Raw genomic sequence first — 24,382 nt, forward strand, 5'->3', positions numbered from 1 at the left:
GCCCTTAACCATTGATGTACTAATAATAGTGAACCAGCTATAGAGTCCCAATGTCTTCCTGTCACTATGCAGAGTGAATGTCTGTGTTCTAGAGTTCCATCACATGCTTATCAATGTGTTTCAGATTCCCATCCTCATCGATCGGATGCTGTTGTCCTCGACTGCGAAGACAGGAGCGGCAGGAGCTGAGGCCCTCTCCCTCTTGCTGAAGCGACCATGGGATCCAGCCATAGGTGTCCTTTCACATAACAAACCAGTAAGTGTTTTGTGGGCCATCAGGAAGAGGAGGGGGTCCTGGGTTTTATTTCTGTGCTGCTGCTGTTTTTCATTTTTATTTTAAGAGCAGGTTCACATGCAAACATGCCAGCTCCCGGAATGCAGCTATCAGCCACTTTGTTCCTCCCTGGTCCTTATTCTTGGCTATAGCTTGTGGTTAGCGAGGAGAGAGCTTTAGTCACAATACAAAGTTCAGACAACACATTAAGCCAAACCTTGGCTTAGATAATGAGATGAGCTGAGAGGGCACTCTGTTGCAGTGGGCTTTTGCCAGGAGAAGGAAGAGAGCAGACACGTGGAAATGGAGGTGGCTGGGAGCTAGCAGATAACAGAGATAAAAATTGAGGTTTAAAAAGGCCATTGCTTGTTCCCCTCTGAATTAGTCAGTTGGGGGAGGGCAGCAGATATATTTAGCTGCTAAATTGGGAAAAGGCTGGTGGTTTTAAAATCCCAAAGGCAGTACAGAATGTCTTCCCTTGACTGAAGACAGCTTTGGTTGTCAAGACTTAAACTGTATCTCAGCAGAGCAACCGTGTTTGGAGACGTGGTTGTTGAAGGGGCTGGAGCCTCTTTGAGAAGCAGCTTTTTTTTAACCTCTTGGCTTTGTTTGTTTTCCCAAGAGCAAGTTGCCTGGTTCTCCCCTCATCCTGTTGGCATCTTCTGGACCCTCCAATTCAATGTTTCCCACTTCTCGGCGGCATCGATTCTGGCAGTCACAGCTCTCTTGCTTGGGAAAGGTTTGTGTCTCTTCACCACCCTGTTCTCATTCTCCTACAGCAAGCTATGTCCCCTCCCTCCCCACCCCACCCCTGCCTTCAGCGCAGTTGCAGGGACCCCACAGACTCCTGTAGACTCGCATTCCCTTCTTGGATTGGATTTAGATGGAAAGCAAGTGTAGAATAACCATTTGCGGGAGAGGAAGATCAGGCACACATGAAAGTGGAAGTACTGGGAAATACCCTGGGCAGGTAACAGGTGAATGGGGGACACTTCTGGGCTTCATGTCAACAGTGTGATACAGCAGCAAAAAATGCTAATGCAATTCTAGGCTGCGTCAACAGTAGTATAGTATCCAGAACAAGGGAAGTAATAGTACCACTCTAGTCTACCTTAGTAAGACCCCACCTTGAATACTATGCCCAGTTCTGAGCACCACAGTCTGAGAAGGATATTGAAAAGCCAGAATGTGCAGAAGGTGGTGGCCAAGATGATAAAGAGCCTGGAAACCAAGCCTGATAAGGAGCAGTTGAGGGAGTTGGCATGTTTAGCCTGCAAAAGAGAAGACTGAGAGGAGATAGTCATCTTCAAATATCTCAAGGGCTGTCACTGTCACATGGAAGATGGAGCAAGCTTGTTTTCTGCTGCTCCAGAGGGTAGGATCCAAAACAATGGCTTCAAATGGCAAGAAAGAAAATTCTGACTTAACATTAAGAATAACTTTCTGATGGTAAGAACCCTTTTGACAGTGGACTGGGCTTCCGAAGAAGGTGGTGGACCGCTCTTCATTGGACGTTTTTAAGCAGAGGTTGGATGGCCAATCTGTCATGGATTCTTTAGCTGTGGTTGCTGCATTGCAGGGGAGTTGAAATAGATAACTTTTAGAGTCTCTTCCAATTCCACAGTTTTGTAGGGTATTTCTAATCCCACATCAGCAAGAAATGTCTGGTATGGTTTGGGGGATTCAGCCCAACACGATATAAAAAGCTAGAACCATATTGAGGTGGAGTAAGACACTCCAGATATTTACAAACTCAACAGTTTGCAGAGTCCCAGATCTTTGTGTTTTTCCCCTCCAATGAAATTCACAGGTGTAACTTTTGGTTGCAATATAACTTGGAATGTGATGGAATTGCTATTTAATTTGATTGTCTTTGCTTGTCTTGCAGGTGATCCCTGTTGCTACCCATTTAATGAATAACGGCAGTGGTGTTGGAGTGTTGCAATGCCTGGAGCACATGATCGGTGCTGTGAGAGGCAAAGTTATGGAGGTGGGTACAGGAGTAGTAGTAGTAAATCGAAGTAGTAGTGTTGAACTTCCCTCGAGCTTCTATAAATCCAAAACTTTTCATTTGGATATGCGTGGCTTCCAGTTTGGAAATTACTTAACTTTTGAATTTCCCGTCTTCCCTTTCTTTTCCAGATTCACAACCATTTCTCTCACAAACCAGTAATCCTCATTGGCTGGAACACAGGAGCTCTGGTGGCCTGTCATGTATGTCGCTCTCTTGTCTATACCTCCAGTATTACTATACTAGTTTACTGCAGGAAATTGCAGCAGTGTGGTACGTGCAGAGTAAAATCCAGAAGGAAAACCAAGGCATAGGTCCTGAAAGTATTCTGCTCCCCAGCTTTCCCCAACCTGATACCCTCCAACTGCTTAGGACAGCGGCACACATCAGCCCCAGGCAGCACAGCTTGGTTGTCCTAGCAGGGCTTGATGAGAATCATCGTAGAATCAGAATTGTAGAGTTGGAAGGGTATTGATTGTCAGGAGCTTGTCCTACACTCGAGTAGGACCCTAGCAGAGACACATGCCCGACTGGCATGTTCTCTCCCTCCTGATCGTTCAGGAGCTTCAAAAGCTTTCTTCAGCCCAAATATTACAGCGACCGATGCCAACAGACACTAGAACACTTAGGAATCCACAGAGAGCGTTCGCAGTTTGCATAACAGACCTCAGCAACTCAGCATTTTGGCTAATCTACTTTATTTACATATAAACACTCATGGAGCTGACACAAAACCCCACATATATTAAGTAAAATAGAAACATCACCCTACCCCACCCCCACTCATCTTCCCCCCTTCACCTCTTTCCCCCTATTCTTCCTAATGTCTCAAGAAATGAAACCGATTTGTAAAAAAAAAAATGTTACATGGGGGAGGAATACAAGAGAGAGACATTGCACATACCTTTGTAAATCAAGAAAATCTTGAATAAAAATACATTAAAAAAAATAAAAATAAATAAACACACACAGAGCACTGCAACATGGCCCCCTCTCTCTCTAGCATCAGACAGCAAAGGGGAAAAACAAAGGACAATAGTCCCACTTCACGGGACACAGTAACACAAACATCCTGTCTCCATCACTTCCCACTTTGTGGAATCAAAACATACACCGTCATGTGATAGACAAAAATCCCATGACTGCAATCACGGAGCAGGAATTCTAACATCAGTGTCAAGCTCACTGGTCAGTAATTACCTGTGTCTCCTTCCCCCTCCCCTTTTTGAAGATGGGGACAACAATTACCTGCTTCCAATCTGCAGGGACGTCACCTGTTCTCCATGAATTCTCAAAGGCTTCAAGATTACAGCCACAAGCTCCTTTAGTACCCTTGGATGCAGCTCAAAACGTCTGGAGACCATCAGATTTGGGAAAGCTGTGTTAGTCTAAGCAAGCTCCTCTAACGATGCAAGCTACACTTCCAGGGTTTCTTGGAAGAGGAACTAACTGCTAAACCACTCTGAGAATTGTAGCTCTGTGAGGAGAATGGGGGTCTCCTAACAACTCGGCATCCTTAACAAACCGCAGTTCACAGGATTCTTTGGGGGCATAACAGGGCTTTAAATGTATAGTGCAGATATACTTAAAGATTCTAAGTGTACTGTACTGACTCTGCATTTTGGAAAGAATAAGCACATGCATTAGAAAGGAAAAGTCTGGTTTTATTCTTTGTTGTACTTGAAAAGCAAATACAACTGTAACAGATTAGCCACAGAATCATCTTTCCTGACTACTGGACATGGATTGCCAGTTGAGCTACATAGTCATAGAGTAAAAGAATTGTAGAGTTGGTTTGGAACCCGAGGGTCATCTAGTCCAACCCCCTGTAATGCAGGAATCTCAACTAGTTCATACATGGCAGGTGGCCATCCAACCTCTGCTTAAACACCTCCAGGGAAGGAGACTCCACCGCATTCCGAGGGAGTCTGTTCCACTGTTGAACAGCTCTTGCCCTCAGAAAGTTCTTGAAGCCATTGGTTTGGGTCGTACCCTCTGGAGCCGGAGAAAACAAGCTCCATGTGGCAACCCTTGAGATATTTGAAGATGGCTGTCATATCTCCTCTCAGTTTTTTATTTACCAGGCTAAACATATCCTGTAGTAGTTATAGAAATGTGACCCCTTTGTTTCCATGTCTAGGTTTCAGTGATGGAGGATGTCAGTGCTGTTGTGTGTCTTGGGTTCCCTCTCTTAACTGTGGATGGGCCCAGAGGGGTAAGCATGAAATTGCTAAATTTGAAATTGTCAGCTAATAAACTGGTTTTACAGCATGGCGTGAGGAGTGGATTGCTTTTTGGCTACATTACCAACAACATACCAGGAATGCTTTGCATGTTGGTTCCCTACTTTAAAAATATGTAGCAGATATGAAGGCTGCTCTTGCATTCTGCCCAGCAGCAGCAGTAGCAAAGTGTACCTTTCTTATCACTTCTAAAACTAAGAGATGTGTTGTTTTCCGCGACAGGATGTTGATGACCCACTTCTGGACATGAAGACTCCAGTTCTTTTTGTGATTGGTCAGAACTCCCTTCAGTGCAATAGTGAAGCCATGGAAGATTTCCGGGAGAAGCTTCGAGCTGAGAACAGCCTAGTTGTGGTTGGAGGAGCTGATGATAATCTGAGGTGTGTTCAGCCAGGGCAAGTTTATTGTTAGATCTAGGCCATGAGGTTCTTTGTTGAAAAAAGAACCTTGGTAGGGAAACTGTATGTTGACCTGCAAAGTTAAAACTGCTTCCTGCTTAGAGGTTTTAAACCACTTTTGTAAACCACTTTGAAGTTTGGTTTTTTACAATCAAGCAGTGTATAAATTTTGTTAAATAAATAAATAATGAATAAAACTCCGGAACTTGTTCCCCCCTCCAAGGAGTCAGTGATGGCCACCTACCTGAATGGCCTTAAAAGTGGGTTAGACAAATTAATGGAGGAGTGGGCTGTCGGTCGCTACTAGCTACGATGGCTATGCTCTGCCTCCATAGTTGGAGGCAACAATGCTTCTGAATACCCGTTCCTGGAAACCCAAAATGGGGAGAATGTGCTTGTGCTCCAGTGCTGCTTGCGGGTTTCCCTCAGGGATCTGGGTGGCCACTGTGAGAACAGGAGGCTGGACTAGGTGGGCCAGTGCTCTGACCCAGCAGGTTCTTCATGTTCTTAGAGTGGGTTTGGGGAAATTTTTTCAGCTCATGGACCACTCTCTTTTCTGGGCAATCTTTGGGGGCTGTATGCCAGTTGGTGGACAGAGCCAGAGGCAAAAATAAGTAGAGCAAGGAATCTAAATCTTACCTTTGCACAGTAGCCTATACGCAGATACTCCTCTCTATCCTTCATCTAGGCCAGCAGAAGGCATTATCAGAGTCCAGAGGTGCAAACTCTCAAGAAAGGTGCAAAGTAGGACCAGCAAGGGCTGTGGGCTGGGGAAAGAGTGTGGTGAAAAGCTTTGAGTGCCCCCATTTCCCCTCCCCCAAAGCTGGAGGTTTCTCCATCCCTGCTGCAGAGAAACCCAAAGAAATCTGGATTCAGGAGTGTCAACTTGAATAAAATGCTGGGGGCGGGGAGGTAAGCCCTATTGCGCATAATCAGTCACATGAAATGGCGCATGCACACCATTTGAGTGGCAATGCCCAGCAACTTTGGGTAGCCCAACCCCCTCAAATATTCTGTGGGGGGTCAAAGGGAGCTCTGCACCTAGGAGTTGGCACGTATGTCTTGATTTAAACTTTGAAACGACACCAACACACACATGAAGCTGCCTTAACACTGAGTCAGACTGATAAGTCCCTCCATCCATCTGCCAGTGTCGTTCAAGCACCCCTTAGCTGGAGATGCCAGAGACTGGACCTGGAACTTTCTGTACGAAAAGCATCTGCCCATAATTCACTGCCATAAGTTAGGACGCTAAGGTACACAAGAAAATGGGGGCACAGAATGTGAACATCAGTTTGAACAATGGGGTGTGCAGTTCATAGTGGACAGGCTAGCTTAGTCCCCTGGCATTTGCCAGTAAATTTAATCAGCGTTCTTGCTGTTTGTATTTGGTGAAAAGCAAGTGTCGCTTCTAGTCAGTTAAGTCAAGTCAGCCTTGATTCCATGTAAATCCAGAGCAGGTAAGTTTGTCCAAAGTTGACAAAAACATCGGTAATACCAGATTGACCTTCAGGGGTCATCTGCTACTATCAGCTTTCTGACTGGGAAGGAGAAGGAAATAAAAGGAAGTGTGTGCTTTGACAGGTTTTCTGTTTTTTTTAATAATAGGATTAGCAAAGCCAAAAAGAAATCAGAAGGCCTGACTCAGAGCATGGTGGACAGGTGTATACAGGTAAACAGATCTCCCTACTCCAGTACATGACATAAATTATGAGGTCCTAATCACTTCTCTGCGCTAAATAATTTTGGCAAAAAGCCAACCCTAACCTGATGTCATCCAGATGTTTTGGACTACAGCTCCCATCAGCTGCAGCCAGTATTGCTATATGGTACTGGGACTGATGGGAGCTGTGGTCCAAAACATAGAGGGTAGTTTCAACAGTGGAATGGGCTACCTTGGAAGGTGGTGGACTCTCCTCCGTTGGAGGTTTTTAAACAGATTCAATGGCCCTCTGCCAGGGATTCCTGCATTACTGGGGGTTGGACTGGATGACCCTGGAAGGGTACCTTCCAACTCGACAATTCTGTGATTTTATTCAACTCAGTCCTATTCAGAGTAGACTCATTGGAATTTATTCACCTGTTAGTCATGCCCATTAAGTTCAGTGGGACTACTCATAGTGGTGTAGGCACAGTGTAAGCCCTCACCTGATGCATCTAGCCACACTTCCGCATTTCAGGTCCTGCCCAGTCTACTCTTGGGTCTTGATGGGCAGAATCCAAAGGTTCTCAAACCCTTGTCTCTTCGTCCCTTGTCAGTTGCAAGAGAAACACTTGAACCTATCCAGAAGCAATTGTGCTCACTTGAGACAAGAGTCACCACTGCTGGGAGGGAGCCAAGGGTGTCACAGGCTGGCAACAAAGCTGTGCCTGGGCAGGAAATGCTTTCAGGCCTCCAGCATAAGACTATCTCTCTGCTGTTTTAGCAGGGTGCAAAAGTGCCATCACTCAGTCATGTGTGGAAGCCTACCAAGAGGCTGGTCACTCCTACTGTAATTCCCTAATCTTCCATATGGCTTCCTGCTGCATTGCGTTTTCATCACAGTGGAAAGCAAATCTCTACATTGCCCTCTTTGGCAGGGACCAGCACATAACCCCTTCTATTGCTCTGAAGGCCCCCTTAGCACATTTCAGGACATTAAATTTTCTGTTGGCATAAGAATAGTAAAAGTAAGTATAAAGGGAAGGACTGGGAGTTGTGGCCTCGCATATATATATATATATATATATATAGAGAGAGAGAGAGGGAGAGTGTGTTGGCAAATAATTTGAACTACAAGAAGTTTCATTTAGAGCATTTGCACGTTTATTTTGTGGATGCTCTTAAGAACCTAACCCCGTCTTCTTGCCTCTGCAGGATGAGATTGCTGACTTCCTAACTGGAGTGCTCACCCGGGCAGACAGCCATTCGGGCTCTGACCCTCGGGACCTAGATGCTGAGAAGAAGAAGAAAACGACACGTGATTTGGCCAGGCGGGATCTGTCCTTTGACATGCCAGAAAGAAGCAGCCGGCCGGCCTCCCCTGCAGCCAAGGTCCCGGCTTCACCTTCCGGGTCAGAGGTAATGACGGTGGGGAAAGCACGTGTGCTTGCAAAGAGTTGCAGTGACAACAGCAGAATGTGCCAAAAGAAGAGAAAGAAAGATTCTGGCACCTTCACACTGCAGCTTTAGATTTTCCCAGGCATTGCCCACACAATTCTCAGGGCCACCTTTGGAACCCTATACCACAGGAGCATGGCCTGCCACATTTGGAAACATAGATTAAATGTGCTCACCTTAGTCTGCTCTTCCTTCTTGCATTTAGCTTTCTAAAAAACAAATTTCCAGCTTTTATAATAAGGGTCACTTAGGTTCTGCGGGCACTTGTTACTTGTCATACTTGTGAGATGTGAGCATGGAACTGAGGGATGCAACGAGCCCTATATATGAAGGGTGGTGGAGGGGAGCTGATAGTGAGACCCGTGGGTAGAGAAGCAAAGATTCAGAATTCTTTGGAGGATTAAAGGAGCCAGTAGCAGGGATGGGACTCAGTCATGAGAGCAGGGAGGTGTTGGGGTCCATTGCTTGCCATGTCATTAGTTTTCCAAGTCCACGATCCTAAGCATTACTAAACGTGTTCATTATAGTGCACCCATAATGGTATTTGGGGTGGGGGGGCTTTTTCCCTTGGGCAGGACCTCTCCAGCGTATCCAGCAGCCCCACCTCCAGTCCTAAGGCTAAAATGGCCACTGTGTCATCAGTTCAGAAATCCAGTCAGATTGGGGCTACCCAGTTGCTGAAGAGGTCCGTGCAGCGGACAGAAGCTGCTGCAGCAGCGCTGACCCACAAGCAGGCTCAAGGTAAGTCTGCCTGTTTGTCTTTGTGGGGCAGCTTTTTGCATCCTGGGGCCTGCGCAACGGGCAACATTCCAGGTTTTGACTCCAAGCAACACCACTTTCAGAAAGGGGTCACTTCCTCCAGAACAGAAACAGCCGCTTTAATGGGCCTTTGGGGTCTTCTGTCTAGTAGCTTTTGTTTCCTTCCTGCTCTCCGGCTGCTGATTGTGGCTTTTGTAGGCTTATAATGTGCCCCTGCAGATATGTTTGTGTGTCCTCATCAGTTGACTGTGTAATGGAGTATCAGAAGCATATGTGATGGTCTTGTATGTTGAGGGATAGAGATATTCAACAGGTGCCTTTCATCCTGCATGGTGATAAGCTTGTGAAGGCTGTGCTTTGTGGCTTGGTCTGTGAGGTGAATGCAGGTGACTCCAAGGGAAGAGAACAGCACCGATGATAGATTGGCGGAGGGCGGGGCAGGAAGTTTTCTCTCATCTTCAATCTGGTTTTCTGCGTGCCCAGTGCAGCTCAGCAGACCTGCCAGCTCACAGTAGCGACCACTCTTCCTCTTTGTCCTTGAAAATACAGATCCTTTCCCTTGAGCTTTTAATTGCAGATCTCTGCTGCTGGGACTCTTGTCTTTGGCAGCAGATGAGTTTCAGCCCAGACTCTGTTTCAGCGCTGCCAAGCTTTACCCTTTCTTTGCTTCATGCCTGCTGTGGAGGGAGGATGAGCTGCCATTCACTCTGTATAGCGAATGGGCAGGGTAATGGAGCAATACCATCCTCATTACAGTCATCCCCTAAATTAGAACTGGGCAGGAAACTTGATCAGAGAAGGGTGGAGAGTCACAGCTCAATGAGCTATGCATGCAGAAGGTCCCAGTTCCACCCTCCCTCCAGATAAAGTGGAGCTGTGGTGGTGGGTCTGGGAAAGCTTGAGACCCTGGGGAGCTGCTGCCAGTCAGAGTAGACAATATATACTGAACTTAAATAGACCGGTAGCCTGACTTGAGCTAAGGAGCTTTCTGTGTTCTTAGCTGGGCTACCTTAGCTGCCACTTGACCCACAACTGTCCTGTGATGAGATTGTGTTGTGCATCGCAGCTCAGCCTTTGCCAACTTGCTGCCCTCCAGATATATTGGACTGCAACTCCTGTCAGCTCCAGCAACGCTTTACCTGATCTCACTTGGGCTGATTGGAGTTCTCATCCAAAACTCCTACAACTCCTGGAAAACACCAGGCTGGTGAAAGCCGATGCAGCTGGAAATTGCTGGAGCCAGATTGGCTGAGCAACTTATTTTTCTCATAGTCCCCCTTCTCCTTCTCCGTCTGGCCTCTGTTCTCCTTCTCTAATACATGAGGTCATGGGGGGGGGGACAGCATTTTTCAAGGGTTGAAACAGATTGCCCTGTTGTTTGATCACCTATGGTCCTTGTCACTCTGGCCTTTGTGGCAGTCAGCCAACTCAAATTCTAGGTCTCATTGTGAAGCCTACACTGAATTGTGTATGAAGGCATCACTCCTTCAGAAAAGCAGCAGTAAGTGCTAAACACTCTCTAAATAAATCTTTATGCTTTGATTGTTCTAAATTACAGATTTAGCCACATCCTAGCAGCAGATCAAAATAAGTGCATGTGTGGCAGCATGGTCACTCCTTTGCTTTGTTAGAATTCAAACTCTCAGGGTAGCCGTAAATTTACTGTAGCAGCTGGCCAGTGCTAGCAGGCTTTATGCCACATACCTCCATTCAAGAGTGGGTACTCGGAATGCTTCTGTGTTGAGCCCCAAACAATGACAATCAGCAGTCACATTTTGCTTCCTAATGTGTTGTGTGTTGTTTGTGCCAAGTGTTTTGCAGTTATAATTAAATATGTCTGAAATGACTTGGTGTGATTTGTATTAGTAAGTGACCCTGCTCAGGCAATAGCTGAAAGTGCAGTCAGTGAGGGAGAGAGAGAACAACTCAGAAAGCTGCTTTTGCCGTCTCTGACAGAAGTTGCTGCCTGGTTCTGCTGGCTAGGGTGGAGTGGGTGATGTCAAAGCCCCAGTGACAGGCAATATGCTATAGGATTCTGCACCAAACTGGTGCCCTTCAGATGTTTTTGAACTGTTGACAGTCCCATCAGCCCTGGCTAGCACCGCTTTGAAGGGTTGGGGGAGGCTGGGCTACAGCCATGTCAGTTAGAGATGCTTCTTGGATCTACTTGCCAGCCGGCTGCAGAGTTTCTCTTCTCATGGTGGGTCAGAGGGATGCCCCCCCACCAAACATGAGCTGCAGGACTGTAATTTTCTCTGATTCATTTCAGCTCAGTTTGCTGCCTTTCTGAAACAAAACATGCTGGTGAGGAAATCTCTTCCTCCTGGCACCTCTTCATGCCTCTTTGGTGAGTATCTCCTCACTTTCTGCCTCTGCTGCCTCTCTCTTCTTCCCTCACCCTCCTTCTCTCTCCCTCCTTGCACTGCTTTGGCAGTGTTTGGGGGCCTCTTCTGCCGTCTCCCACTCCTCCTGTTGCTTTAGCAGGAGCTGAAGTAAAGTAGCTATAGAGGACAGCTTCTCTTCCTACCCAACCACCCCACTTTTTTACATAGCTTTGAAAATTTCATTACTGCTGGAGGAAGTTTTTGCGGTGGGCCTAAACAAAACTATTTTCTGCCTGGACCGGCCCAGCTGTTCCAGCCCTGCTTTTTCCATGGTGCTCCTGGAAGTTGCAAACCGCTACCACAAGAGGGAGATGAACAGTTGGCAGGGGAAGTCTGGGGTGTTGCAGTGAGGCTAGCTTTACCAGCTGTTCTTCAGGAGGCAGCAGGCTGCCTGCCACCTGGTCTTGGTGGGTTTTGAACTCTAGAAATTAAAGATGGCAAAGTGGGACAGATCTGGTAGACAGATCGTGACCCATCATGGGCTACAATCCGCTAGGAGTTTTTCCTTGCCCAAGCTTCATTGTGATGGAAGTGTGGCCTGATAAATGCATGGCACTGCATGTCTGGTAGGGCCTTGTGCTAATAAGGGTGGTTTTTTGAGGTGAGGGTGGCAGCCTTCCAAGGGCCGCATTCTACCGGTCGGCAGGGCCAGATGCAAAAGCGGGTGGAGCAATAAATGTAAATTTTACCTTTGTTTGGTAGCCTAGCTTCTGCACAGACTCTCACACCCGTCTCTTTCTTTGATCCATTTAGACAAATGAGGCATTATTACGTGCAAAGGCATATTCCAGCCAGGCACTTGAGGTGTGAAGCAGGGCCAGTTTGGGGCGTGACCTAGGGAGAATTTCAAAGGCCAGGTGGAGAGGCTTGGAGAGCCACATTTGGGACATGGCCTGCCTGAGGTTTACTGCCCCTTCGCTGTCTGGTTGATCTGGAGGAGGCTGCTTGCTCCCTACCCCAGATTGCTTTGGTGGCTCTGATGTCCTGTTCCTGTAATCTGATGGCATGAACTGAATTCCACAGTGGATTTTCAGTGATGGGGAAATGCAGCAGCGTCCCTGTCACGGCAGGAGACCTGATTCCCACCTAGTACAAGTGCATACAACACTATTAAACAAAAGCAACAGCAATGAAATCCAAACAAATGTCAGAGTAGAATTGTGTGTGAGAGAAGTACCACATACGCTATGAAAATAACATTAGCTAAGTAGCCAGCTCTCGCTAATTTTGTAAAACACAGTGCTTGGTGCCAGTTTATTCATTAAAGAAACAAGATGCGTGTACAGCTACATCAATTCAATGGCTATGTTTTGACTTGGCTTTCTTCAGCAGTCCGGATACAGAGAAACAGTGCCAGTTAATTGGAACTTGCTGGACTGCCGTAACAAATGCAGGTTGTCAGATTCCTTCCCAGCCTGCACAGAAGTTTAGTCTCAAAATGGGGTCCTCATTCACCTCAGAGCAGCAGCAAAGCCAACAGAGTTCCCGTAGAATTATTGGGGTGCCTCAGCGTGGGGACAGTCTCAGCATTCCCTTTCTGCTCCATTAAATTTGGTGGCTTTGAGCTGCTGGTGAACAGCGGAGAGCAGGGGTGGCTAACCTCTAGATGTGTCTGGACTCCTATTCCCATCTGCCCCAGCCAGCATCACTGATGTTTGGGGCTGGAGTCCATCAGCATCTGGAGAGCTGTAGCTTAGTCACCTCTGGAGTCATGTGTGGAGTACTTGGTTGTTTTGGACTACTGTGAGCGCACACACAAACACATACACATACACCTTGGCAGCTTTGTTCTATATGATTCTCCACATTCTCAGCAAAATGTCTCCAGTGACTTTGGAGCAGAGCATGCACCAGGTTTCAAAGCAATGTGTTAACTCTTTGTCTTAGTAAACAGAAAACTGACTCCATGCTGATGGCCCTGGTGAAAGTGGCTGCTTGGCATGAATCAGGTTCATGGGTTGTTTCCTCATCCAGGACAAACAAATACTGAACTTCACTCTCAGCTGTTCTTGGTACCATTAGCTATCAATGCCCAACACTATAGAGCAAAAACGTCGCTTATTCAATGCTGTGGCTTCTCTAGCATCTGCACATTGTGGAATGATAACATACTGGGGGCGAGTATGCTTTAAACTTGAAAAAAATCCCTGTTTGTGAGATGTTCAGAGAAGAAGGTGTTCAACATTGTTGGCTCTTGTGAATACCTCATTTGGTTCCCAGAAAGATCCAGTAATGAAGCCATCTGTCCAGTTTGCTGTTTGGTCTGACCCAGGAAGAGAGTTCTGAATTTTGCTAAAGGGGTGTGGTTTTAAGGACTTGAAACACACCACTCTTTTATCTCTAAGCCTGAGTGTTGCAGTAAGAAGGAAAAAGTACCTAGCTAGCATGAGTTGTGTGTTGAAGGCATTAGCAGAGAGAATCCGACAAGTAAACCATGTTTACGTGCACATAAATCATGCTGAAAGCAATAAGATTAATACCAAGTTTAAAAATTGTTAGGCTGAAGTCTTGGTGATTTCAGAATGAGTTAGTTCCAAATAAGTTTGCTTAGGATTGCAGCCCTGCTGTGGAATCTGGTATATCCATTAGGAAAGAGCTTATGTGTTTTGAAATGAAGTCCATCTATTTCATGAGTGCAGCTCACAATGCCTCTCCAGTAGCTGATCTCTTCTTCCTTTACCTGTTGGCCCCTCCATCCATATCCTACAAGTCCTCCTTCCCTTCTCCTAGTTTGCAGCTTGAATGGCACCCCTGATTAATTTCTATTTAATGCTGATGATTGGCAGGTGAGGTGACAGCTTCAAAGAAAGAGAAGAAGGGTTCTTGTCGCCTGCGAAGCAAAATGACACTTTGCACAGGGTAGCCTGGAGGAAACTGCAGGGATGTGTCTGGACACATGCACAGGTTTGTGTTGTGAGGTTTCCCCTGTACACTTAGTTTCAACAAGCTTTCTTGTATTCTCTGGTTTCAGTCTCTTCAGAGCAGCAGTCAGAGGCCAGGGAGAAAGAAGATGTGCGAATGCAGCTGAAGAGGCACCAGGCCCCCAGTCCAACTCACTGCAGCAAATCTTCCAAGCGAGCCAAAATCAAGGTGACCATCGTCTCCCATGGAGAATCTGCTGACACGGGGAATGGAGCCCCCTTAGAGGCACCGCTAGAAAGTGAGTCCTGGGAACTATAGCTCACTTACAGGTGACCAGTGGTGAGGAGGGAGGGTCTAAAGGTCACAGGAGATGTGTGTCAATCACCTCAAGTGGCGTATGGTTGGGAGAGTGCTAGACTAGGCTGGTGGATTAATGGTTTGGTCTAGTGTATGGGACAGTGCAGAGCAAGTGCCTAAAACATGTTATCATCTGACATGCAAGGTTTAGGCCATTGTATTAGTTCCAGGGAATAATTAGCTAATATTTTTAATATGAGCAGCTCTGAGTTGCAGTAGCATTATAAACAAAAGAGGAACTGCACTGTTTTCTAATGTTTCTTGGATGCAGGTGGGTTTTGAAGCTAGAGTTGGAGAATTTGTTGGGATCTAGTTATGTTAGAGTTGCTCTGTGAGCTGAACTAATAAAGCATTGCCGTGAAAGACATGGCCATCACAAAACTGAGGCCCCTTGTATGGATTTCTGCAGATTGCTCTGCAAAGTGAGAGCAAGAAAGGCACTAACAGCAGCTCCAAGAAAGCCCTCAGCTAACACTGGAAGGTGCTTACAAGGCTGCCTCTTACCCTCGTCATAGTGCATGGTAACCAGGGGGCCATGGCTACTAAGTTTACAGCTGTTCCTCAGAAAATGTGATTCTGGTTGATGGGAGGCAGAAAACAGCCTTGTGGAATATGTCTAGGGCATGTTGATTTTTAAAGGCCTGGCCAGTGGTCTGTTCAATTTTTTAAAATATTATTCTTTCTGATGTCCATGGCATTTGGTTTCTGAGCCAATATATTTAGCTTTTCCAAAACTAACAGGTTGAAGTGTTTTCCACAAAATCTTCCACCTGGGAGCTCAAGATCCCCCATAGGAAAAGCTCTTTCTAGGACTGATCCTGACTTCCACTGGAAGATCCTTTGTGATTTCAAATTCCTTGGCGTAGCCAGCTTCTAGATGTGATTATTGTTTCGTAGCATTCTCATAGCCTGAAATATGTAGTTGATTGCAAATGATTTCCTAACCTGTAGCATGTTTGGATGCAGCAACTGTGCGGATGTGTGCATGGCTTATACAAGTATGCTGGTAAGGAGCTGGGAGTGGCCACAGCTCCCTGAAGGAGGGCACACTCTATTGCACATCTTGGTTCGCTGCCCTCACATATGAGGGAAGGACCCTGAATGGGAATGACTGTATTTGCTGATGAGCACATGATGTAACAGCAGCAGCCCATTGCTAAACGGGAACTCCTTCTAGAGTGGTCTAGTGATTTGCATGGGCGCCCAAGCTCAATGTGAAGCAGGAGATAGGATAGCCACACTTGAAACATTTATTAGGGATAAATCAGCTAAGGCTTTTAAAATGGAAGCAAGAGTAGGCTGTCGAGCCAACCCTTCTACGAAGAGGGCTTCACATAGTTTGAGCACATCTGGACATGGAGACTTCCAAAGCTGTAAAATGTTATACTTTTGTAAATCTTCCCTTTAGTTAATTCAACAGTAGATTTATTTATTTTTACTGTACAAATTAACTAATCCCTGTTTAATCACTGGGGCATAAATTTATCAGCTTTGAAAGTCTCTGTCTCTTTTTAATTTTTTAATTATCCAAACTTTATTTCTTTTCACAGACAATAATGAAATGCAGAAGTAAACTTGAACCAAACAAGAATTCCCTCTTACCATACGTGGACAGGTGGAATGTGCAAGACAGATTTTCATTTGTATCCAAAACACTGCAATAAACGCGTGATTTTAACTTGCTTCTGTTCCTGTGTATTTTATATGAGAGATGCTTTAAGACAAGCCCTGCTATGAATGATTGGCCAGTGCTAAGAGGTAGTAAAGAAAGAAGGGTGTTTGGCATAACAGAACAAGGGAAATAAGTATAAATTAAATCAGCAGGCAGGAGTGCTGATTGCTGCTTCCAAACTAGACAGCCTGGTGCTTTGGAGGCAGTGAGGCTGTTTGGAGTCTAGAATCCAGTCCAGTTGTTACTCTGCTGTATGTGCTGAGTGAGTCACATAGTGACGTGGTATTTCTTGCATCTTTCACGGCAGTGTCAGGCTATGGGTTATTGGAGGTTGATGCTTGGTCTTTTTCAGTCCTTCAGACATACTGCAGCAGAAACTGACTCCTCTTACTCCTTTTTTTCCTTTTGCAGTAGCCGCAGGGAAGCCTATTGCTGCAACCTTGGGACCATCCACCTTGGCTGTAAAGGAGGCGCCTGGATTGCTTGCCACCTCCAAGTGAGTATCTGCTGGCCTTCGATGCATTTAGGACCAATTCATGCATCTTTTAAGGGTAGGCTACATTTGTGAATGAGTTGTCACAAAGACTTGCCTTGCTAATCTCAAATCACCAGTGTTTTCCCCATGGAAATCAGTTCACGTATCCAACTCTGAGAAATGCTTCATTTATGGAATTCATTGATGCATGGTGCATTCATTCATTCATTTTAAAAATTAATCTTCCCTTCCTTTCAAAACAGTGTGTGTAATAATGATGGTCAGTTGCTCAGCAGGGGTACTGTATTATGGTATGTATTTTTATATTGTAAACCACCCTGTCATCTTCGGATGAAGGGTGGTATAGAAATTTAATAAATGGTTAAATAATCTATCCCACCCTTAGGAGGAGATTTTACACATCTATGGAGGATGGGCCTACCAATACCATCCTGGGCCCCATGATGACTTATCTGTTCCCTCCTGGGTCTAAACACTGTGTGCTGTGAAGCAGCAGCAGGAAGAGCCCCTTAATGCCCTTATAATGGGCTTCTCATATGCACCTGGCTGGCTAATATGGGAAATGGAGCAAATTGGACAAGACCGGTCATTGCTGAGGTCCAGCAGGACTACCCAAATACATAAGAAGAGCATCTGCTGGATCAGACCAATGGCCCAGCTAGTCCAGCATCCTGTTCTCACAGTGGCCAACCAGATGCCCGAAAGGGAAACCTGCAAGCAGGATCCAAGCACAAGAGCCGTCTCCCTTCCTGTGGGTTCCAGAAACTGGTATTTAGACAGTGGAGGCAGAGCAGAGCCATCATGGCTGGTGGCCATGGATAGCCTTCTCCTCCATGAATTTGTCTAATCCTCTTTTAATGCCATCTAGGTTGGTGGCCATCATTGCCTCCGGTGGGAGGGAGTTCCATAGTCGATAACTCTGCACTGTGTGGAAAAGGACTTTATTTTTTCTGTCCTGAATCTTCCACGGTTCAGCTTCATTGGGTGCACGCTACTGCTAGTGTTATACGAGAGGAAGAAAAACTTCTTAAAGTTTATTCACTTTATTCTTAAACTGCATGTAAGTGTGAAGTGGCCTACAGTCAGTATGGCACAGAAGAAACTATGCAAGCCAAGCTACCATGTGCTGCAAGCACTGGCGAAGATGTACCCCAGAAAGGGCACCTGCAGAGCAAGTGGCTCCAGGTGCTGCATGCAGGGGAGCCAAACAATGCCTTTGGAGGAAAAGCAAATCTCATTTGTGGCTGAGCAATTCCACTTACCCCATGAAAAGATCTGCGTGCAGTGTGTGTGTGCTTAATAATTTAACTGTCTTTCCTTTTTTCCTCCCCCACCCAGGCCAAGTTCTGCTGCAGACAGCCCCTCTATCAGTCCCACCCCCTTGGCCACGATCCCTAGCAGCACAGCCCCAAGTGCTTTCCATGCTCTGCAGAACAGGCTGGTGGCAAGTGGCACACATTGTATGCAGGCCCAGCCGAGCAACGCTGTCCAAGGTAACTTCTGACTCCCTCTTTCTGTGAAAAGGCAAGATTACCCCCACCAGGCCTGAGGTTTCCTTTTAGCTTTGCCTCACACGCTGAGGTTTTTTTTACAAGCCTCACACCGTTCCCTTTTAGGTTTGCCTCACACGTTTCTTTTTAGCTTAGCCTCACACGGTTTCCTTTTAGCTTAGCCTCACACGGGGCACCACTTGAGGCGTTCTCAAAGTAAAGGAAGGATTGAACTCTGATTAATAAGAATACACACAGAGGCTTGAACCAGCAAGACTCTGGGAAGGGTGCGTATAATAATCTCTGCGTGCCTCCACCCCTCAGCCCAGGTCGTTTTATTCACAAAAGAACTTTTACAGAGTGTTCGTAAGAACCAATCAGATTTCTTCTGAGCATTTCAACAAACCCAGGTGGGGAAAAGTTAAACTATCAAAACTAATTAGCACACAAATTTCTGGGGTAAACAAAGAACAGAACTACAAAGGAGGACATTTGGCAACCCCGGAGGTGATAAACAATCAATACATATGATAAAAAGGATAGCCAGGAGGACAGCGATCATTATCACCTTCATGTGAGATCTGTTTCCTGGCCCTAAGATTAACATCCTGGGATTAACATATCAGAAAGGCTACTTCAAAGAAGCTTGCCCACTATCTTTATGGCCCAAGATGCCTGCCTGGCGACAACTGGGCTGCGTACGTGACTTGTCAAGAGAGAGAAATGGACAGTAGAGGAAATGGCCAGAGATGCAGAGGGTTGTGGGGTTTGATCAGAAATTATTGTCAATGTATCAAACCCAGTCAACACAATGCATTCATCGTGGACACAATGGCTTGATGCATATTTTATAATTCCTCATAGTAATCCCACCTGACCCCACACTCTGGATATTTGCACTCCTACACGAACACAACCTTCACATTGCAGCCTTCACCTGCTCAATGCTGCTTCTTTTTATTCTCCTTCCATAAGGCAAGCCTCTCTGGCACAGAGCAGCTGGGTGACATGAGTAAGAAGCCTCCTCTTGCATTTCACAGAGGCTTGCGGTGGCTTCAGATGTGCAGTCCAGGCCTGTCAGCTGAATGGGGAGAGAAGTGTGCATCTGGCTGGCTACACTGGGTTGTTAGCTCCAAAGCTGTTCTTGAGTTGTCTGACGGGATCAGATTGTTGGTTCAGACAGCAAATTTGTTTCTTGAAGCACAGAATGAATAACCCTCTTGCTTCTCTTTGGTTTATCTCCAGGGGCAGCTTCTGCCAGCAGCCTCCTGCAAGGCTTGAGCTTCAGCCTGCAGGACATTGGCACAAAGCCAGCCGCTCTCCCAACAAGTGTTGCTGCTGCTGCTGCTGCTGCTGCAGGGCCTTTGGCTCAGGTAGGTCCGTGTGAGCAACCTGTGGGGTCCCTGGTCAACCAGTGAGCCAAAGGTTTCAAACATGAATCCCCAGCTGTTGTTGGGCTATAACTCCCATCATACCTAGTTATGGATGTGGGCAGCGCTGTGGTCTAAACCACCAAACCTCTTGGGCTTGCCAATCATAAGGTCGGCGGTTCGAATCCCCGTGACGAAGTGAGCGCCCGTTGCTTTGTCCCGGCTCCTGCCAACCTAGCAGTTTGAAAGCATACCAGCATGAGTAGATAAATAGGTACCACTGTGATGGGAAGGTAAACTGCGTTTCCATGCACTCTGGCACTTCTCACGGTGTTCCGTGCACCAGAACCAGTGTAGTCATGCTGACCATATGATCCAGAAAAGCTGTCTACAGACAAATGCCGGCTCCCTCACATGAAAGTGGAGATGAGCACCGCACCCCATAGTCAGATTCGACTGGACTTAACCATCCAGGAGTCCTTTACCTTTACCTTACCTAGCTAGCAGGACCAGTGGTCAGGGATGGTGGGAGTTGTAGTCCAGCAACAGCTGGGGACCCAAGTTTGAGAAAACCTGGTTAACCCCTTAGATACCTTAGCATGAAGTAGGGAAAAGGGAGAGGCCTCCTGCTCAGTGATGTTTCATTCTGATAACCTGTTCCTCTTGTTCCACCTTGCAGACCTCAGCGCTGAAGACCTCAGCCCCACTCCAGAACCTGAGCACCATCACCACAAGTGCAGCCACCATCGTCCGCACCATCCCAGTTGCCACAACCTTGGCATCTCTTGGAGGCTCAGCAAGCGGGAAGCCCACCACTATTCACCAGCTGCTTACTAATGGGGGGCTGGCAAAACTTGCAAGCAGCCTTCCCGGCTTGGCTCACATCTCTGGTCAGGGGACAGGTAAGAGTCCAGCTGTAATGGCAGAACAGGGAATAATTATGTTCTGTGCTGACTAGTGTCATTTTTCCTTGGATTGTGGCTTCACCAGTGGGTATGCTGAGGTCACTGTGGCAATACTGATGAGGGAGCGAGTTGACTGGGGCCAAAACACCAACTACAACAGGCATGGAGCCAGAATGCTGTAGTATTCCTTCATTCAGAAACTTGCATTGGCGTGAATCAGAATTCAGTAGCAAAAACAATACATGTATAAATAGGATCAACAGCAACTGCAAGAGTTGCAGTTATTAGCTGATGAGGTTGGTGCAGGCTTTCCTGCTTCTGCAGACCCTGATGAACAGAGCCATCATGGAGTGTTTGACTGCAGAGACCCAAGTTAAAATATCCATTCAGCTTGGAAGCTTACTGGGTAGTTTGGGGTAAATTGGGCTTGCTATCTCAGGTTGAAGATTAAGTGGCCTAATCCTAGTTGCACCACCCTGAGCTCCTTGAAGAAAGGGGGAGATACAATTGTGATTTCTCCAGCACTGAGCCTAAAAAACGAAAACAAACAAAAAACCCACCTGAGGCTTTGCCCTTCTCTAGTCTCATAACTGTTGATTGGCAAGGCCAAAAATAGGTTAAAAAAAAGGAGAATTCCGTAGATGCCCCAAGATACAGGTTTGGGGCAAGTACTCTTTGGTGAAATAACCCCCACAGAGATTTAAAATCACAAAATGTGCAGCAAAGTAAATATAGGGTATTCTACCTTTAAAATATGCCCTTCTAAATTCCTTCCAAAGTTCCTCACTTCCACTAGTATAGAAAAAGACCATGTTTGGTAAGTTAGAAATGGTTTACTTACAAACTTTTAAAGGTCAGATTCATGTGTTTTCCATACAGCATTCAGAAAACACAGGCAGCAAAACTTAAGTTAGTTCCAAAGTGGTTAAAGTTCCTGATTTATTTGGTACAGGAACACAATGATGGTTTGTAGAAAAGCCATATGATCTGAGCTTGGAGCTCAGAACTCTACACACATGGTAGACTGAAGGAAACAATAGATTTTACTTTCTTCCTCCCAAGGTGATGGGGTGTGACCAAGCTAAGTGTGGCTGGACATCTTACTCTATGGCATTGACCTATTCATGCATTAATTAGACTTAAGCGTTTTGGTTATATGAGGCTGCTTATCCCTCAATGATGATGTCAGTCTCTAAAGTCTCTGCCCATAGAAGGGCAGTTGTAAACCTAACTCCTAATTTATGATTTGTGGCTGCCAACTCTGGCATATGTGTGTTCCCACGGCAACTTGCATCAGTGACTTTCCCCCTCCATTTCCACCAGGCTTAAAAGCTCCAACCACCATCACAGTGACTCTGCGAGGACAGGCCAGCCGAGTCACGACCCTCAGCCAGGCAGCCATGGGAAGTATCCAGCCCCAGATGGAAGAGCAGCAGCAGCTGCTGCTACGGTCCCCCCCACCTCCACCCCAGGTAATTCTGCCTGCTGGAGCTCTAGCATTCAGGTGAGGTACATTAGGGACAGAAGAGTCACAGAACTGTCTTCGAGCCTTGACCTGGGCACTCAGCCATCTCCTCTTCTCTCTTGCTCTAAGGGTTTTCCAGCCAGCCCCAGCCTTTGGCTGTCTTATGGGCTTAGTAGCAGCAGCTGCCTCCAAGCTAAGATTTGTCACCTTTGTTTACCACAGGACCCACCTGGATGGTTTTGCCTCCTCTGGCAAATCCCCCTTAGCCCTTCTATCATTATGGAGGACATGGCGTTTCGTCCATTGTTAATTTTTGTGACTTTGAGTTATCTTGGGAATTTGGTTAAACCTAAAGGAAGGTCCATCTGGTCCAAGAGATCTCTCTGGGAAGCCTAAGAGCAGGACATGAGCACAATTGCCCTCTCCCAACATGTGTCCCCCAACGGATGGTGTTTAGAGGCACACACTTCCTGTGATACTTCCTCTGATGAGTAGTCATTGAGAGCCTCATCCTCCATGAATCTGTGTGCTGGCTGGGTTGAGGAGAGTTGTAGCCCAAAAGCTCTGGAGGACACCAGGTTGGCAAAGTCTGGCTAAACCAGATGTAAGTGACATAAAGGTAAAGGACCCCTGAGAGTTAAGTCCATTCGCGAATGACTCTGGGGTTGCGGCGCTCATCTCACTTTACATGCCAAGGGAGCTGGCGTCTTTCCGCTCTACAGGCAGTTTTTCCAGGTCACGTGGCCATGACTAAGCCACTTCTGGTGCAGTGGAACACCGACACCAGAGCAGCACACGGAAACCTTCCTGCCAGAGCAGTACCTATTAATCTACTTGCACTTTTTGGTGTGCTTTTGAACTGCTAGGTTGGCAGGAGCTGGGACCCAGCAACTGGAGCTCACCCCATTGCGGGGATTTGAACTGCCAACCTTTTGATTGGCAAGCCCAAGGCTCAGTGGTTTAGACCACAGCTCCACCCATGTCCCATCTATTAAAAGAAAGAAGATAATATATATTAAAAGAAAGAAGATAGTATATATTTAGTTTGTAATGGAACCCACTTTATGCACTTTCTACTCTGTTTTCTCAGTCCCACCCCCATAAAGGGAGCGTCTGATTCTGAGCTTGTGGGAAGTGTCATGTCAGATAATAATTTGGGATGGACTTGTGGTATGAATCCAAAGCCTGCTTTTGCTTAAATGCTGAAGAAGTGTCTGGGGACTTACTGGTACATATTTAAAGATCTATTGAGTCAGCCTGGTCAAAAGGTCTGGTGTGCATCCTAGACCTACATCTCCAGGAATCGGAAATACACAAGTTGGAACTGCAGCACAATGTTAAAAGGGCATCCCTACACCCTAAGTAGCACTACTAAGGCTTACAAACAGACTTAAGAACAGTATGCTTGGGAAACTTTTGTTTGCTATGCACTTCTACAGCATTCAAGCAGGGTTTCCCCTCCTAATAATGAAAATTTTGGCATAATTCTATGTACATGTCACACAACATTTTTATAGCAGTATAGGTGGTTCTTTCTCATAACTTTTGGTATTTGGTCCTTTCCATTTTCTTACACTTCTGAGTTGCTTATGGCCAGAAATGTCATTTCATTGCCCTCCATTTCTCTTCTTTTTCTGTGTTTACATTTTTCAGATCACAGATAATGCAGTTGGAAACTTCACCAGTGCAGCTTCCAGCTCCACTCCTTCCAGCAAGTTGTTGCCTCAGGGGGAACTTGGCAAAGCCAAGGCTGGCATAGAGATGCCTCCTGCTGAACCAGCATCTCAACCAACCTCAGCGCCACCACCAGCACTATCTGTAGGTGAGAAATGGTGGCACCTGAGCAACGTCTAGAAATCCAGCTGCAGGGGTACATCATGTAGCGGGTCACTGCTTTTAGTAGTCATTGGTGAACAGCTGTCCTATTTTTAGGTAGATAGCCGCTGATGTTCATTTCAACTGAATACGAAACAATCCAAATAGCTAGGTTGCTCATGTGCTCAGTCTAGTTTCTTTCATTCATTTAAAACAGAATGCCTGTCATTAGGCTAGGCAGAAGGAACGCCCATATACTGCATGGAACAGAGGGTCCAAAACCTTTTTGAGACAGTGCCCCTTTGGTTCCACAAACTCATCCCTAGTGCCCTATACCTTATAAAAAAGCATTATGCAGAATAATGGTTTGCATGGCCTAGTAAGGAAGATGACACAGTAGAATGCAAAACAGCAACTATTGCACATTTACTCAAAATCCAATTAAAACTCAACGACCTTGATCCAGTGATACAGACTTTTCAAAGTGATAGTCATTTACACTTCCAGCACCCCCCGCCCCCCGGTAATCCCTTCCAGGGGATAGTATAGCCAGATCTGGGAACCACTGCCATAAACCATAAAGGAATTCTACGTGAAGTGTCTGCATCAACACATGGGGCTGCTTAGGAGCTAGGGAGCTGGTTTCCTCCCATTTTAAAGTGCTTCTCAAAATTTATCTTGCCTGCATTGTCTGAAACATCAGCAGCTTTCCTGTCAGTTTTTTCCCCACCACTTACATTTCTAGGTACCCTCTCAGTACCTAGAAAATAACCACCTAGAG

At 46.2% G+C, this 24,382-nt stretch overlaps 2 protein-coding genes across 14 annotated transcripts in view; one reads left to right on the forward strand and one right to left on the reverse strand.

Annotated features, from left to right (window-relative positions):
• The window catches only part of STAMBP (STAM binding protein), a 116,608-nt gene that overhangs the window by 40,346 nt on the left and 51,880 nt on the right, over positions 1-24,382 (reverse strand). The window lies entirely within an intron of this gene.
• Positions 1-24,382, forward strand: part of KANSL3 (KAT8 regulatory NSL complex subunit 3) — a 31,068-nt gene that overhangs the window by 5,556 nt on the left and 1,130 nt on the right. For 5 of the 13 annotated variants that reach the window (XM_083629301.1, XM_083629295.1, XM_083629300.1 and 2 more), the window contains exons 6-22: positions 125-256; positions 897-1,013; positions 2,163-2,264; positions 2,417-2,488; positions 4,426-4,500; positions 4,751-4,908; positions 6,535-6,598; positions 7,784-7,987; positions 8,602-8,767; positions 11,055-11,132; positions 14,141-14,329; positions 16,472-16,556; positions 17,895-18,049; positions 19,292-19,419; positions 20,096-20,318; positions 21,645-21,793; positions 23,440-23,608. In XM_083629301.1, the coding sequence (XP_083485427.1) occupies positions 125-256; positions 897-1,013; positions 2,163-2,264; positions 2,417-2,488; positions 4,426-4,500; positions 4,751-4,908; positions 6,535-6,598; positions 7,784-7,987; positions 8,602-8,767; positions 11,055-11,132; positions 14,141-14,329; positions 16,472-16,556; positions 17,895-18,049; positions 19,292-19,419; positions 20,096-20,318; positions 21,645-21,793; positions 23,440-23,608 (2,266 nt within the window). The remainder of the gene's footprint in view (positions 1-124; positions 257-896; positions 1,014-2,162; positions 2,265-2,416; positions 2,489-4,425; positions 4,501-4,750; positions 4,909-6,534; positions 6,599-7,783; positions 7,988-8,601; positions 8,768-11,054; positions 11,133-14,140; positions 14,330-16,471; positions 16,557-17,894; positions 18,050-19,291; positions 19,420-20,095; positions 20,319-21,644; positions 21,794-23,439; positions 23,609-24,382) is intronic. The other 8 variants (XM_083629306.1, XM_083629307.1, XM_083629304.1 and 5 more) reach the window with 3 other exon arrangements.

Source organism: Podarcis filfolensis (genome assembly GCF_964270895.1).
Source record: "Podarcis filfolensis genome assembly, chromosome: 8".
NCBI classification, from domain to species: Eukaryota; Metazoa; Chordata; class Lepidosauria; order Squamata; family Lacertidae; genus Podarcis; species Podarcis filfolensis.